The sequence below is a fragment of the Dendrobates tinctorius genome, unplaced genomic scaffold (assembly GCF_039654945.1).
Source record: "Dendrobates tinctorius isolate UK_male_01 unplaced genomic scaffold, ASM3965494v1 ptg000111l, whole genome shotgun sequence".
NCBI lineage: Eukaryota > Metazoa > Chordata > Amphibia > Anura > Dendrobatidae > Dendrobates > Dendrobates tinctorius.
This window is the reverse complement of record NW_027361779.1, coordinates 34,947,416-34,963,917: the sequence shown is the minus strand read 5'-3', so window position 1 is coordinate 34,963,917 and position 16,502 is coordinate 34,947,416. Positions and strand designations below refer to the sequence as shown.

Sequence of the window (16,502 nt, the reverse complement as noted above, 5' to 3'; positions counted from 1 at the left end):
GGCACCCTTTCGCCAGACGGATACGCTGTTTGTGCTCCCCGAAGGGCGCAGGAAGGGACTCGCAGCCTCAAAAGCGACCATAGCCAGATGGATTGGTTTAACTATTCAGGAGGCCTACCGCATTAGAGGCACGCCGATTCCGGCAGGGATCAGGGCGCACTCGACTCGGGCAGTGGGTGCCTCTTGGGTGCTTCGGCACCAGGCTTCGGCGGAGCAGGTATGCAAGGCAGCAACCTGATCCAGCCTGCACACGTTTTCTAAACATTGCAGTGTGCATACTCGGGCTTCGTCAGATGCGAGCCTGGGTAGAAGGATTCTCCAAGCAGCGGTGACACACCTTTAAACAGGAGGTGCATGTGGCTTGGATCGGTGAGTCAATCTCCCACTCAGGGACTGCATTAGGACGTCCCACAGTACCTGTGTCCCCCAATGAGAAGAAGGAGAAATATGGATTTTTGTGAGGACTCACCGTAAAATCCTTTTCTCCGAGACGCTCATTGGGGGACACAGCACCCACCCTATTAGCCAGTTGGCTCTTGTTTATTTAATTAATATGCATTTTTTGCTGATGTTAGGGTGGTCCTTTTGTTCAGAAATATTATTCTCTGCATTAAGGCTGATTTATTTTGTGTTCTCCTACTGCTGTTGCACTAAACTGGTTTCCGCCCGCAATCAGTGCGAGGGTGTATGCGGCGGAGGAGGAGCTAACCTTTTTTTGTTCACTTAGTGTCAGCCTCCAGGTGGCAGTAGCATACACCCATAGTACCTGTGTCCCCCAATGAGCGTCTTGGAGAAAAGGATTTTACGGTGAGTCCTCACAAAAATCCATATTTTAACCCCTTAACGACTAATTACATACAAAGTATATCATGAGCAGGTTTCCGTTCCCGCATCTTGACTTGCTATGTATGTCATTGATTAAAACTATACTGTGTGTAAACACACAATGACTGTTCCATGCCGACAGCTGTTGTTGACATCTGAGCGCCACGTGAAGAGGTCCAGGGACGGATTTTTTTTTGGTCCAAGCACTCAGATCGCTGTGATCGGTCAATCAATCTGACTGACCGATCACAGCATGATCATGCAGGAGATACTGAAATATCCGCACCTCCTGCACGATCACTGCAGGAGCACAGCTCAGCTAACAGCCGAGCTCCTGCTGTAAAGCCCCCGTTACACATAGCGATATCGCTAGCAATATCGCTGTAACGTCACCGATTTTGTGACGTAGTAGCGATATTGCTAGCGATATCGCTATGTCTGATACTTAACTCCGACCGGCTCCCCCGCTGCTCATCGCTGGTCGCGCGAGAACGTCCTGGATCATTTCTCGTCGGGCGCTTCCTGCTGGGCTTACTGTGGCGCAGACGAGCGACGCGTGGACGCGGGCAGGAGGACGTCTGGTTCGCCACGTCTGACAGGTAACCCCCAATTTAAGTGCTCAGCATAGAGCACAGGATAAATGTGAACTGATCCAAAATGTTTGCCATCAATAAAAGCTTCTACTCAAACCACAAGAAAACAAGTTCCCACTCAGGTCTGTCATCTGTTAACAGAAATATAAGTGGTGTCTACATAACTGGTAGCACAAAGGCTCTAGAAAAGTGATGTGGCTCCAACCAATAGAAATCCAGTGAAATCTGCACTCCCAAATCCAAATGCCCCATCCACATATATGACATTACTGTAGCGATGAGAGCCCACTTAATTTACAGAGTGCGTGTCTCCAGAAGCACGAGCTGGGTGCAATATATCGGGCACTACAATGATATAATTGTATTTTCACTTAGCCAGATCCATTGCTACTGCTCGTTTCTGCAAACTATTTTTGTCACCAATTACTAGGATTTGCATTGTACGTTTGTATATATCCTTTCCATATTGGTACTTTACATTGTCCAACATTATTCCCCTCTTTGATATTTGTGAGGAGGGCTTTAGTCTTTCTCCCCGCTCCCTTCATATATTTCACCATATTGGTGAGGTGTATTGTGTTCCCCTAAGGACCGCTTGAAGTGATTTCCATTTAGGTGGTGTTGCTGCATGTTTTTCATATGTGATCAATCGTTGTTTTTGATTTATCACTGAATTACCACTATATCTGGATGTTATTTAAATTTATCTCTGCTCCGGTGGACCGGGGGTGTTTTGTGTTAATTGCGTGCTATTTCCCCTTTGCCAGCGTCGTTTTGGTGCTGTTGCTGTGGGTGGCACTTCTTTCCAGGAGGTGTGGCTTGATGCGGTTCCAATTATTGGAAGTGGGGCGGCACCATTATATGTGCTTCTATGAAAGTGGGGCATGATGCGGATCCACCTATGAGAAATGGGGCGCTCCCAAAGGCGGCTTTTGCGCGTATAGATGTCACCGGAAGTGGGGCACCCGCCATCTTGGTTTTACCGGAAGTGGGGAATTCCCAAGGGCGTCTATTGTGTTTTTAGACGTCACCGGAAGTGGGGCATCCGCCATTTTGGTTTCACCGGAAGTGTGGCGTCTTTGACCAGTCAGTGCTCTGTACCCAGGACGTTTTGCTCTGTGATGTCATGGGGGGCGGAGTTAATGCGAACTGTGGCGCGCACCTTGGGGAAGAATCATATAATGGAGGACAATTGATATGTAAAGTGAGAGTGAGTATACATGTGTGACTCACTGAATTAATTATGATGGGGCTGTGTGGATCACCCTGATGATATAAATAAGCCCTTTTTCCTCCGCTCACTGCAGACAGCAGATAGTATTGAGAGCAGGAGGATGTATGTCTCTTAGCTTTAGCACTGTGGCACTTTTGAACAAGTTAGTCCCCTGAAGAATTACTTGGATGAAACGTGTTGGGACGCTCCTTGAAGGGAAAGTGTAGGGCTTGTGCAATCTAGGGCTAGTTGTGGACTGCCCTTGTCAGGGCAGGAGTCTGGGGATCAGGTAATGGTCAGCTTATGAGGGTTGTGACAGGGTATTGTACTCCCACTGCTGCCTATCCATATGTACGATGAGTATCCCTGGAGACTCCTGACCGTCTGCAAAATATTGGTGAGATTGTTCCTTTTATTATTCTCATCTATTTGTGGCTATGAACCTCTTCCCCCTTTTTTTGGTTTAGCCAGTATATAAACATATGAGTGCATTTGGCTATGGTATTTTGCTGTTATTTTTTATGCTGTATCCAATATATATAGATTGCTGTTTGGATGTTACATTAGCTGCATTCTATATTCCTATCTGATGCTTTTGGGTGTATTTAATTATCCCTTGGGGATCACCCAATGTATGGGCATCTCATTTTAATCACTATTTGGTGACACTTTAGGTTTGATTTTTTAAGCTATGCATTAAAAGTTATATTTTATTTTATCTTACTTGCTGTTATACATCGTTTCTGCAAAGCACTAATAGTCAAAATCATCACTAGACCTATAGATAAATTCCAAGAGGGGTGTAATTTCCAAATTGAGGGGGATTCTGCTCTTCTAGCACTTAGGGCCTCTGTATATGGAGTCTGCTAATTATTCTACGATAATTTCTTCTCCAAGAGTCAAATGGCACTCCTTTCCTCCCGAGTCTTGCTGTGTGGCTAAAAGTACTATTCAGCCACATATGGAGTATTGCCTTGTTCAGCAGAAATTGGGTAACAAATTATATGGTAATTTTTACCTATTTATCCTTGTAAAAATGTAAAATCTAGGTCTAAAGCAACATTATAGTGGTAAAAATGTAATTTTTTTTTTCTTCACCACTCAATATTATAACAGTTTAGCAAACACATGTGGTGTCAGTATGCTCACTACACCCCTGGATGATTTCATTAAGAGGTATAGTTTATAAAATGGAGTCACTTATGGGAGGTTGTGCTCTCCTGACACTTCAGGGTCTCTGGCACCCGCAAACCTTTCCAGGCAAATCTGCACTCCGATGTGGCACTCCTTCCCTTCTGAGCTTTGCATGTGCCTAGAAAGTAGTTTTGACCACATATGGGCATTGCCACATTGCATTTTGTGGTCCATTTTATCCTATTAGCTGTTTTGAAAATTAAAAACTTGGGGCTAAAACAACATTTTAGTTGAAAAAATTTAACTTTTCAGTGGGTTTAAAATGCTCACTAGACCCCTAAATGAATTCTTCAAGAGGTATAGTTTCCACAGTAGGGTCACTTGTGGGAGTTTCATCTTCTTGAACCTTGGAGATTCTCCAAATGTGAAATAACATCCTCAATCTATTCAAGATAATTTTGCATTACAAATATCTTGGCTTCCTCCAGGTGTCTCCCTTTTGGGGTGGTCGCCTGGCTATTTATCTGGCTAGCAATGGACAGACCATTGTCAGTTGTAGCTTTGTTTGGTGGGGTGAGTGCCTTTTGCTTTAGTGTTCTGATCTTTTTCTGCCTGACTTCAGACCTTGCCTTTTACTATTCGTTTGCTTAGCCACTTTGTCTCTTATCTTCTCCTTTTTAGACTGCCAACTTTGGATTGTGACCTGTATACCCATTTGTCTTGCCCCTCTGCCTTTGACATGCACGTCTGGTATTTGACCCCAGACTTTTTGACTCCCCTTCCCCTGCTTCTTCATGAGAAGTGACAATAGTCAGCGTCACACTTTTACAATGTATCTTATCAGAGAAAAATATCTTCTTTCTCCTTCTGGATTACCCTTTTTAATCTCAATGAGTAAAATCTGTAATATCCCACATCATCTCGTCAGAGCCTCTGGACTACTACCCCTAATATCCCACATCATCCTGTCAAAGCCATTGGACTACTACCCCTAATATCCCACATCATCCCGTCAGTTAGAGCCACAGGACACCTAGCCACTAATATCCCACATCATCCTGTCACAGCCACCGGACTACTACCCCTAATATCCCACATCATCCCATCAGCCTGGGGTCAGAAGAGCGCTGAGTGGAACGGTTCTAACTTCCATACCGGGGATCCCTTTAAGAGAGGCCTGGCATCAGAACCAGAGCGCTGAGTGGATTTGCCCTGACTTCCATACCAATGATCCCTGTTGTGAGTTCATTTTCCCCTTCACTACTGAGGCCCGAGGAACTCCCTCTTCTGGTAAAGAAAGGTAGTGAGCCTGATTATCAAACACCTGAGTCTGATGATGATGACTGGCTGAGTGGAGTTACTGACTGGATATAAGGCTGCCTACGCCCTTCTGCCCTGCGGGTGATTTCTCTGTGGGATCCTTGGAGACCAGTCTGAATTCCTGCTCCTCTAAAGCTAAGTTTTCTGCTCGGCTTTTTGTATTGGTGCTTTGACTTTGTTTTGCTTTGTTTTTCTGGATTTCTGCCATTCCCTGCTGGGGTGTGCTGAATTCCTTTAGCTCTGTCTTCTGAAAATACCTGAGTGCTGATTTAGTTTTTGAAGCCTAGCTGCTTCAGGGTCTTTTTCATATCAGCTTGTTGGCTTATGTCTTTGATAGGGTTTTGGCAGATTGCAGACAGCAACCTTCCTTTCCTTTTCTGTTTAGTTAGCTTGGGCCCCATCGTTTGCTCAGCCTATCTTTCTATCTGTGTGAGTGTTTTTTCATCTTGCTTCACCGTCATTATATGTTGGGGGCTGCCTTTTACTTTGGGGTCTGCTCTGGGGCAGTTTAGATTTCCTTTTCTGTCTTTAGGCTATTTAGCGCTCCGGCTGTGATCGAGGGGTCTAGGGCATCGTAGGAACCCCCCACGGCTACTGCTAGTTGTGTTGATAGGTTCAGGGGTCTGCAATCTGATAGTTGCCAACTTCTCTGGTTTTCTGGACGTAGCTTCTATTTTTGTGTCTGCCTCCTACGGTGACTCAATCATAACAGAATCACCCGCCATACCGCAGATCCTAGGGTACTCAATAGCAGGAAAGAATTGTTTAAAAAAAAAAAGTGTGTATATTTTTTCCTCTATATCTCTGAGGCCGTAGGGGGAATTTTTTTTTCTCTCAATGGAGATAAAGCAATTGTCTGATCTTGTGGAGCAGCTCGCTGCGGAAGTGCGGGGAATTTCCGCCTACCTTGCTCATTCACATGTTGCTGAACCAAAGATTCCTACACCTGATGTATTTTTTGGGGATCGGTCTAGATTTTTGAATTTCAAAAATAATTGTAAATTATTACCCAGGTGGTAATGCGGGTCGCCCCAGACCATCAAGAAAATTGCAGATTTTTGATGTTGCATAATCTGCACGATACTATTGTTCTGGGGTTTCCCTGGTTACAAATTCATAATCCAGTTTTGGATTGGAAATCTGTGTCTGTGGTGAGTTGGGGTTGTCGGTGTGCCTTTAGTGAGGCTCTGGTGTTTTCCACCTCTCCTCAGTCGCATGATGTTCCTGATTATTTGGCGGACTTTTATGATGTATTTAGTGAGAATCAGTCTGCGTCTCTGCCTCCTCATAGGAGTTATGACTGTGCAATTGAACTGAGCCCGGGGTGTAAATTTCCCAAGGGTCGGCTCTTCGATTTATCTGTACCCGAGCACGAGGCTATGCGGTCCTATATTAAGGAGGCGTTGGAGAAGGGTCATATTAGACCATCCTTGTCACCCTTAGGTGCCGTTTTTTTTTTTGCAGCCAAAAAGGATGGATCATTAAGACCTTGTATTGATTATCGTGCCCTCAACAAAATTACTGTTAAATATCAGTATCCGTTACCCCTGATTTCTGATCTATTCTCCAGAGTTAAAGGTGCTTGCTGGTTTACCAAGCTTGACCTCAGGGGGGCGTATAATCTTATTCGCATTAAGCATGGGGATGAATGGAAGACAGCGTTTAATACTCTGGAGGGACATTTTGAGTACCTGGTGATGCCTTTTGGGCTCACTAATGCCCCTTCTGTCTTCCAGTGCTTCATGAACGATATTTTCCGAGATTTTGTCGATAAATTTTTGATTATCTATCTGGATGATATTTTGATCTTCTCCAAGGATTGGGATTCTCATGTGGAACATATTCGGACTGTGTTCCAGATCTTGAGGGAGAATTTCCTGTATGTCAAAGGATCTAAATGCCTTTTTGGAGTACAGAGGATTTCTTTTTGGGGATTTATTTTGTCCCCGTCAACTATTGAAATGGACCCGGCCAAGGTACAGGCCATTTACGATTGGGTTCAGCCCACTTCTTTGAAGGCCCTCCAGAAGTTTTTGGGTTTTGCTAATTTTTATCGGAAATTTATAGCAAAATTTTCTAGTATTGCCAAGCCATTGACTGATTTGACTAAGAAGGGTGCTGATGTGTTAAATTGGTCTCCGGAGGCTGTTTCTTCCTTTTAGGAGCTGAAGCGAAGATTCACCTTCGCCCCGGTTTTGCGGCAACCTGATGTCTCACTTCCGTTCCAGGTAGAGGTGGATGCTTCTGAGATTGGTGCAGGAGCTGTTTTGTCCCAAAAGGATCCTGTAACATCTAAAATGAATCCCTGTGCTTTCTTTTCCCGAAAGTTCTCTCCATCTGAACGTAACTATGATGTGGGGAATCGGGAACTGTTGGCCATGAAATGGGCATTTGAGGAGTGGAGACATTGGTTGGAGGGAGCTAAGCATCAAGTCGTGGTCCTCACTGACCACAAGAATTTGATTTACCTAGAGTCGGCTAAGCGCTTGAACCCTAGACAGGCTAGGTGGGCCTTGTTTTTTTACACGTTTTGATTTTGTGGTTTCTTTTCTTCCTGGAACTAAGAATGTCAAGGCAGACGCCCTCTCTAGGAGCTTCTTTGCTGATTCTCCTGTGGTGACCAAGCCTGCTACCATCTTAGGCGAAGGGGTAGTTCTTTCTGCCATCTCGCCCGATTTGAGACGTGCTCTGGAAGAGTTCCAGGAGGACAAACCTGAGCGTTGTCCCAGTGGAAAGCTGTATGTTCCTGACCAGTGGAAGAAGAGAGTGATGTCTGAAGTTCATTGCCCTGCTTTGGCTGGTCATCCAGGTATTTTTGGTACTAGAGATCTGGTGAGTCGGTCTTTTTGGTGGCCCTCCTTGTCTCTTGATGTCAGGAATTTTGTGCAGTCCTGTGGGACGTGCTCCCGGTCTAAATCGTGTTCTCGCTCTAGTGGGTTGTTGATGCCTTTGCCTGTCCCCAAGAGGCCATGGACCCACATTTCAATGGATTTCATCTCTGATATGCCTGTCTCTCAAAGGATGACTGTTATTTGGGTGATTTGTGATAGGTTCTCTAAGATGGTTCATCTTGTACCACTCCCTCAGTTGCCGTCTTCCTCTGAGTTGGTGCCCCTGTTTTTACAACAGGTGGTTCGCTTGCACGGGATTCCTGAGAACATTGTATCTGACAGAGGAGTCCAGTTTGTGTCTAGATTTTGGAGAACTTTCTGTTCCAAGCTGGGAATTCAGTTGTCCTTCTCTGCTTTTCACCCTAAGACCAATGGGCAGACAGAGAGAACAAACCAGACCTTGGAGTCATTTGAGATGTTTTATTTCTGCTGATCAGGATGATTGGGTTTCATTTTTGCCCTTGGCCGAATTTGCTTTAAATAATAGAGCTAGTTCTGCCACTTTGATGTCACCTTTTTTTTGTAACTTTGGGTTTCATCCTCGATTTTCTTCAGGGCAGGTGGAGACTTCTGCCTGCCCAGGTGTTGACACTGTGGTGGAGAGAATGCACCAGATCTGGGACCAAGTGGTGGATAAGTTATCTCTCTCCCAGGAAAAGGCCCAGCGGTTTGCCAATCGACATAGGACCATTGGTCCCCAGTTTAAGGTTGGTGATATGGTGTGGTTATCATCAAAAAATATTGCTATGAAGGTGGCTTCTCCTAAGTTTAAGCCTAGATTTATTGGACCTTACAAGATTTTGGAGATTATTAATCCGGTCTCTTTTCGTTTGGCTCTTCCTGTTACATTTAAAATCCATAATGTGTTCCATAAATCTTTGTTGAAGAGGTTTGTTGCACCTGTTGTTCCGGGGGTGGCACCTCCAGACCCTGTATTGGTTGAAGGTAACATGGAATATGAGGTAGAGAAAGTACTGGATTCCCGTCTGGCTAGACGAAGGCTCCAGTATTTGGTTAAATGGAAGGGTTATGGTCAGGAGGATAATTCCTGGGTCTCTGCCTCTGATATTCATGCCAAAAGATTGGTGCGTGCCTTTCATCGGGCTCACCCTGATCGCCCTGGTGGCGTGGTTGAGGGTTCGGTGACCCCTCCTCAAGAGGGAGGTACTGTTGTGAGTTCATTTTCCCCTTCACTACTGAGGCCCGAGGAACTCCCTCTTCTGGTAAAGAAAGGTAGTGAGCCTGATTATCAAACACCTGAGTCTGATGATGATGACTGGCTGAGTGGAGTTACTGACTGGATATAAGGCTGCCTACGCCCTTCTGCCCTGCGGGTGATTTCTCTGTGGGGTCCTTGGAGACCAGTCTGAATTCCTGCTCCTCTAAAGCTAAGTTTTCTGCTCGGCTTTTTGCATTGGTGCTTTGACTTTGTTTTGCTTTGTTTTTCTGGATTTCTGCCATTCCCTGCTGGGGTGTGCTGAATTCCTTTAGCTCTGTCTTCTGAAAATACCTGAGTGCTGATTTAGTTTTTGAAGCCTAGCTGCTTCAGGGTCTTTTTCATATCAGCTTGTTGGCTTATGTCTTTGATAGGGTTTTCGCAGATTGCAGACAGCAACCTTCCTTTCCTTTTCTGTTTAGTTAGCTTGGGCCCCATCGTTTGCTCAGCCTATCTTTCTATCTGTGTGAGTGTTTTTTCATCTTGCTTCACCGTCATTATATGTTGGGGGCTGCCTTTTACTTTGGGGTCTGCTCTGGGGCAGTTTAGATTTCCTTTTCTGTCTTTCGGCTACTTAGCGCTCCGGCTGTGATCGAAGGGTCTAGGGCATCGTAGGAACCCCCCACGGCTACTGCTAGTTGTGTTGATAGGTTCAGGGGTCTGCAATCTGATAGTTGCCAACTTCTCTGGTTTTCTGGACGTAGCTTCTATTTTTGTGTCTGCCTCCTACGGTGACTCAATCATAACAGATCCCTTTAATAGAAGCCTGGGGTGAGAATCAGAGCGCTGAAGGATTTACTCTAAGTTCCATACTGAAGATCTCTTTAAGAGAGGCTTGGGGTCAGTACCAAAGCGCAGAGTGGATTTTCCCTCACTTCCATACCGTGGGTCCCTTTAAGAGGGGCCTGGGTCAGAACCCTAGCGCTGAGGGGAAATGCCCTTACTTCCATACCGGGGATCCCTTTAAGAGAGCCTGAGATCAGAACCAGAGGGCTGAGTGGATTTGCCCTGACTTACATAGCAATGATCCCTTTAATAGAATCCTGGGGTCAGAATCAGAGCGCTGAGGGATTTGGCCTAACTTTCATACAAGAGATCCCTTTTAAGAGAGCCTACAGTGAGTACCAGAGCATTTGAAGGCAATTGCCCTGACTTCTATACCGGGGATCCCTTTAAGAGAGAGCCTGGGGTCAGTACCAAAACGGAGAGTGGATTTGCCCTCACTTTCCATACCGTGAATCCCTTTAAGAGAGGCCTGGGGTCAGAACCAGAGCGCTTAGTGGAATTGCCCTAACTTCCATGCCAATGATCCCTTTAAGAGACCCTGGGGTCAGAACCACAGCGCTGAGTGGAACGGTCCTAACTTCCATACCGGGGATCCCTTTAAGAGAGGCCTGGGGTCAAAACCAAAGCGCTGAATGGATTTGCCCTGACTTCCATACCGGAGATCCCTTTAATAGAAGCCTGGGGTCAGAATCAGCGCACTGAGGGATTTGCCCGAACGTCCATACCGGAGATCCCTTTAAGAGGGAAGATATGTGCCTATGGGATGGAGGATGTGTGATGGGCATATGGGCACGGGAGTGGGTAATTTATTTCTCTCTTGTGCTCTCTGCTCCTTTCTTTAGGCTTAGAAAAAAGACTGAAAGCAGTCATAGAATCCCATAAAAAATGATATCTTTATTGAATACAGATTTTAAAATACATCTACTACAATACATAGGGGCAAGAAATTGCACCCAACAGGTGGTCACAATATATAGAGGCATACAGTCCGAACCCCTCCACAACAACATATATTTACCTACATTTACAAAAGGATGTTAGATTTCTGCCACCCGGTCAGTGTCTGCTGAGGTGTTGTGGAGTGGGAAAACTGTTGCTCATAACAACCAGTCACATCTCAGCTTCTTTTAAACAGCTCTGGTGAAATGAAAGATGCTTAGTGATTGGTTGCAAGGAAAACTGTTGCTCATAGCAACCAATCACAGCTCAGCTTCTTTTAAACAGCTCTGGTGAAATGAAAGATGCTTCGTGATTGGTTGGTGATACACACATACACAAATACTGTACATTCAATTTTATATATATAGATGGAGAAAGGAGGAACTAGGGGCAGACATAAACATTCTGCCACAAGTTCTCAAATGTCTGTTACAGTTGTCCATGTAACTTTTCCAGAATTATTACCACATAAAGTGACACTGGTCAAATTTTGAAAATGAGGCTTGATTATTAACGTACAAAATGGCTTGGTCCTTAAGGTGTTAAAAAGTGTAACCGTCATTTTAAATTTTTATTTAATAAATCAACAGGTCACATGAAACTAAGTAGCTTTTTGTCACGAATCTGCCACTCATTGTGTTCTAGGTACATAGAGAGTGACAGCTCAGCCAGCCAATAGATTGGAGTGGCGTACTGGACAGTGAGAACTGTGAATGGGATAGCTCAGCTACCCAATTTGGACTGCAACGTGCTGACTATTCTAATGCTAATTAGGGATAGTCCAGCTGCCGAATCAGGGTGTGCTGGTTTGACTCCATGCAAATATAGGATTGCCCAGCATCCCTATCATAGGCTGAGCCTGCTGGAATTCTTCCATGTGTCGCCCTTTCAGGGTGATCACCTGGCTATTTAGCTGGCTGGCAGTGGACAAACCATTGTCAGTTGTAGCTTTGCTTGGTCGAATGCTTGCCCCATGCTTTAGTGTTCTGCTGTTCCGATCTTCTGATACCTGACCTCCGACATTGCCTTTTACTATTCATTTGCCTAGACCCTTTGTCTCTATCCACTTCATTTTGGACTGCCAACTTCGGACAGTGACCTTTTTACTCTTTTGTCTTCCCCCTCTGCCTCTGACATACTATATTGGTATTTGACTTCGTTCTTCTTGACTTCCCTGCCTCACGGCTTGTGCACGAGTAATGACGATAGCCAATGTCACATTACAAATGACCACATACTTTTTTTTTGCCAGTATGGATCCCATTCATTCGCTTTGTGATCAGGTGGCAAATCTGACTTAAATAAATCATGATTTGGCCAAAGAGCACCAGAGCTATGAATTATTGCAGGGTCAGATGTAGCAGCTTGATGAATGTAGCAGCTTGATGAATGCTTCCCATAGCTCTTCACTTCCGGGAGTGGCTGCGATGTCTGTACCTTCTGACGTTCAGTTGGTGTCTCCCGAACCTGTAGTTGTTCTTCCTGATAAATTGTCGGGAGAGAAACACTAGTTTATAGTGTTCATTGAGAGTTGTAATCTATTGTTTACCCTGCAAACTTGATCTTCAGGGGATGAGTTCCAGCTGGTGGGAATAATCATGTCCCTACTGCACAGGAGCCCTCAGACCTGGACATTTTATTTGTCCCACAAACCCAAGAACAGTCTTCTGTTAATGCCATCTTTGGCACTTTAGGTTTAGTTTATGATGAACCAGGCAGGACTGTAGTACCAAGTACTGACAATGGTGCACTGAAGTTCAGTGGAATTATTCAGTTTTCAGGCGAAAATTCCGTAGAGGCCTTTCTGAAGCTCTTAAGGACACTCTGGCTCTTCATTCTTCTTCTTCTTTGGATTAGGACATGACCGAGGCCATACAGATGGATCGCAGAATTCATTAGAGGCATGGTTAGCAGCAGGGTGCTTTTTATATCCCCCTGAGCACGTCCACTTACATGAGGTGGAGCCAATAGAGCTGCCAGTTCTCTTGCTGTAGAGAAGAAATGTCAAAGCAATCTACTGGACTTTTTCTACCCCTAGAAGAGGGGATACTGTCACAAATCCACCGTGCCCTGTCTGCTAGGACGCAGTGAGTGACCGTTCAACTGCCCTATAGATGGCAGGGGTGTACTAGGCTTCCAGTATTGTGAATAGAACAGCCCAGTCAGCCAATCAGGACTGGAGCATTGTGACTATCAACATGCTAATTAGAAATAGTCTCCATGATAATTTAGGGTTGCCCAGCAGCCCAATCACAGGCTAGGCCTGCTGGGCTTCCTCCAGGTGTCACCCTTTCAGGTTGATCGCCTGGTTATTTAACTGGCTAGCAATGGACAGAACATTGTCCGTTGTAGCTTTGCTTGATTGGGTGCGTGCCTTTTGCTTTAGTGTTCTGCTGTTTTGATCTTTTTCTGCCTGACTTCAGACCTTGCCTTTTACTATTCATTTGCCCAGCCACTTTGTCTCTATTTGCTCCTTTTTGGACGGCCAACTTTGGACTGTGAACTGTATACTCCATTGTCTTGCCCCGCTGCACTCGTCATACACTGTTGGTATTCGACCCCAGACTTTTTGACTCCTCTGCCCCTGCTTCTCCATGAAAAGTGACAATAGCCAGCGTCACACTTTTACAATGTATCTTATCAAGAAAAAATATCTTCTTTCTCCTTCTGGATTACCTTTTTTAATCTCAATGGGTAAAATCTGTATTTGGGGGAAGACAGACTTTCCCATTACTGAGATGTAAGATTATAGTTGGTCTTTTATATTTATGGAGGAAGGAGGAGCTAGGGGCAGACATAAACATTCTGCTACAAGTTCTCAAATGACTGTTACAGTTGTCCATGTAACTTTATGATAACCAACTGTCATCTCCAATCTCATTGCCTTTATGCACTGCCCCTTGTGGATATCTCTTTCCAGTAACACAGGATGTTGACTGTTCCGTTGTAGAAGAGAGTTGGTCACAGTTGGTTTTATGTAAACCTATGTTTCAAGGGTACCCGAGGAAATTCTTGGGATCAAAGCAACCAACAAAAAAAAGTATGTGTCACGGGTCAAAGAGGAGCCAGAAGACTGCAGCATCTGATTTCTCCTACTCCTGCACTGATTGGAAACACTTCCCCTTCTTATTAAACGGTGTACTTTTCTTTTGGCAGTGCAAGGGTTAATCTGCTCTGTTGAGTGCTCCTGGAGCGTTTAGGCTCTCAGCTGTGCACTATTAGCCACTCATATCTCCTGTATAAACTAGGCCCTGGCTAGCACTCATTGTCATAGCTCATTTATGTTGCATGGCTGGGGGTTGCTGTTGGTTTATCTGTGACTGTTGCTAGGTTTTGAGTGTGTGATAATTCCCTTTCTTCTCCTACTTTAATTTAGCCCCACCCTCCACTCCCTGGTGCTTTCCTCTGTTACATGTGTGAGTATATTTGTATGTTTTTTTATTTTTTGCTACCCCTGTTCGTATTACCTTGTTAGTCTGGTTGGTGTACTAAGGTATACTACTCCCCCTCTTTCCTTGGTGAGGGAACGTTCCAGACTGAGGGCAGATTCAGGAGCTAAGGAAAAGTACGTGGTCACGGCTTCTTCACCATCAGAAGTAATCCAGGGAAGAGGGCGAGCTAGGGCACTCCTATTGTTAGAGACAGGGAAGGAGCCAGTGGTCCCAGGACCCCTGGCAACAGAGTTGTGACAGTAGGCTATTCTTTTGTATGTCAAAGGATAAACTTAGGCTAATAGGATTGTGGTTAGGTTGTATTCCAAAATTACCAATTTCAGAGAAAGTCGTATAAAAATATTGCAATAAATATAGGGCACAGTTCCACCTATTCTCTTCTATGTCCAGAGTCATCCGGGAAGGCTATGGTCTCCTCCCACATGCCCAGTAGCAAATTCTCATGTGTTGTACTGCCCATTGCTGTGTCCCAGAACTAGTTGTAGAATCTTCCATCTAAGAAAAAATATTTTCTTGGGCATTATTTTTACATTTCCTAGTACATTCAGAATGTCTTATAGCCAAAAATGCTCACATCAACCCCACATACATCTTCTTTTCTTTATTCTCACTTTTACTATACTGCTGTATTGTCATATACTCATGCGAAATATTGTCTGTTGTGTCTTATATTACATATTTAGTAATAACCAGAGATGATCATAGCAGATTTTAGGTGGTCACACGTCATTTCATCCTATGACTAAGGCTACAAAGTCAACTGCAATCCATCTACAATAGTTACATAGTAGTAAACTAACCCACAACAGTATTAGAATTTTTTGCTTTTTTATGTAGTTTTAGATCAAACATATGCAGAACAATGCTAATAATATGCAAGGGATGAAAAAAATGGAAGCAAAATTTTCAAAAGTTGTTGATTCATTCAGTTATCATGTATGAGCGCCACATGCAGATATGCACACACTTAAAGTAATGACCTATCCAGATTAAAAAATGACACTAACCACAGCAATATTTTTGCGATTATTGTATAGATATAATTGGTGACAACATTCTTAATGGTTCTAATGAAGCAGCGCTTGGCTTCCCATCTTCTATTCAAGTTTGCACAACTCCAAGGAAGATAACCAGTATGAAAACCTTGCTCGAATGTTAAAGAATGTATGAATGGCTGATATCCAAGACTTTTCCAGTGGCTATTTTTCTCCTCTGAAATAAAGATATTTATGGATTGTTTTAGAAAACTGAAAATTACAACATTTCTTTAGCATGTTTCTTGTCATTTATTTTTTTGTAGGTTCCTAGAAGATCTTGGCTTTACCAAAGAAGAAATCTTTGTGTTCACAGAGTAACTGTTCTCATGGATCCATTTGTGATCAGCTGCTGATAGAAATGTTTGTATATCTTTGATACCATTTACTATGCACAATGATCATCAAAACAAGGTTGAATTAAATTGAGGCCTTTTGCCTATACTTTCTTCAGGATAACATACAGTTTCAAGTATATTTTGTGTTTGTTTTGTTTTTTTAGTTAAAACAAGATGTATAAAAATATATTCCACTGTAAATATCCTCTATAATAAATAAACTTTGGGTACTATCAATGCACAGTTCCGTCATTCAAAATGTAACACTGCTGTCAAAATAAAACAGCCATGTGTTGTATTTTTTTTGTACTTTTTTTATTAGCTGTCCAGAAATAGTAAAAAATCAAGTTGGCAACCCTGCTTGTAAGATTATTTATTTTACATGCTAATATAACACAGCACTTTACAGACATTATCAACACTGTCCCCACTGGGGTTCACAATCTAGATTCTCTATCAGTATGTCTTTGGATTGTAGAAGAAAACTGGAGAACCTGGAAAAAACCCACACAAACACGGGGAGAACATACAGACTTCTTGCAGATGTTGTCCTTGGTGGGATTTGAACCCAGGACCCCAGCGCTACAAGGCTCCAGTGCTAACCACTGTAATAAAATAAATAAAATGGGGCCTATGAGCAAGTAGATGAAAAAGAAAATCTATAGGACGTTCATATTGATGGGTTGTAGAGCTGTATAATAGTGAGTTAAGGAAGTACTTATTTATTTGCAGAAGCATAGAATTGAAGTAGAATGAATCTG

At 43.8% G+C, this 16,502-nt stretch overlaps 1 protein-coding gene across 4 annotated transcripts in view; it reads left to right on the top strand.

The window, feature by feature from the left end:
- Nucleotides 1–16,096, top strand: part of CYB5R4 (cytochrome b5 reductase 4) — a 415,380-nt gene extending 399,284 nt beyond the window's left edge. For all 4 annotated transcript variants that reach the window (XM_073589653.1, XM_073589651.1, XM_073589652.1 and 1 more), the window contains one exon: nucleotides 15,670–16,096. In XM_073589653.1, the coding sequence (XP_073445754.1) occupies nucleotides 15,670–15,724 (55 nt within the window). In that variant the 3' untranslated portion in view covers nucleotides 15,725–16,096. The remainder of the gene's footprint in view (nucleotides 1–15,669) is intronic.
- Nucleotides 16,097–16,502: the final 406 nt, after the last annotated feature.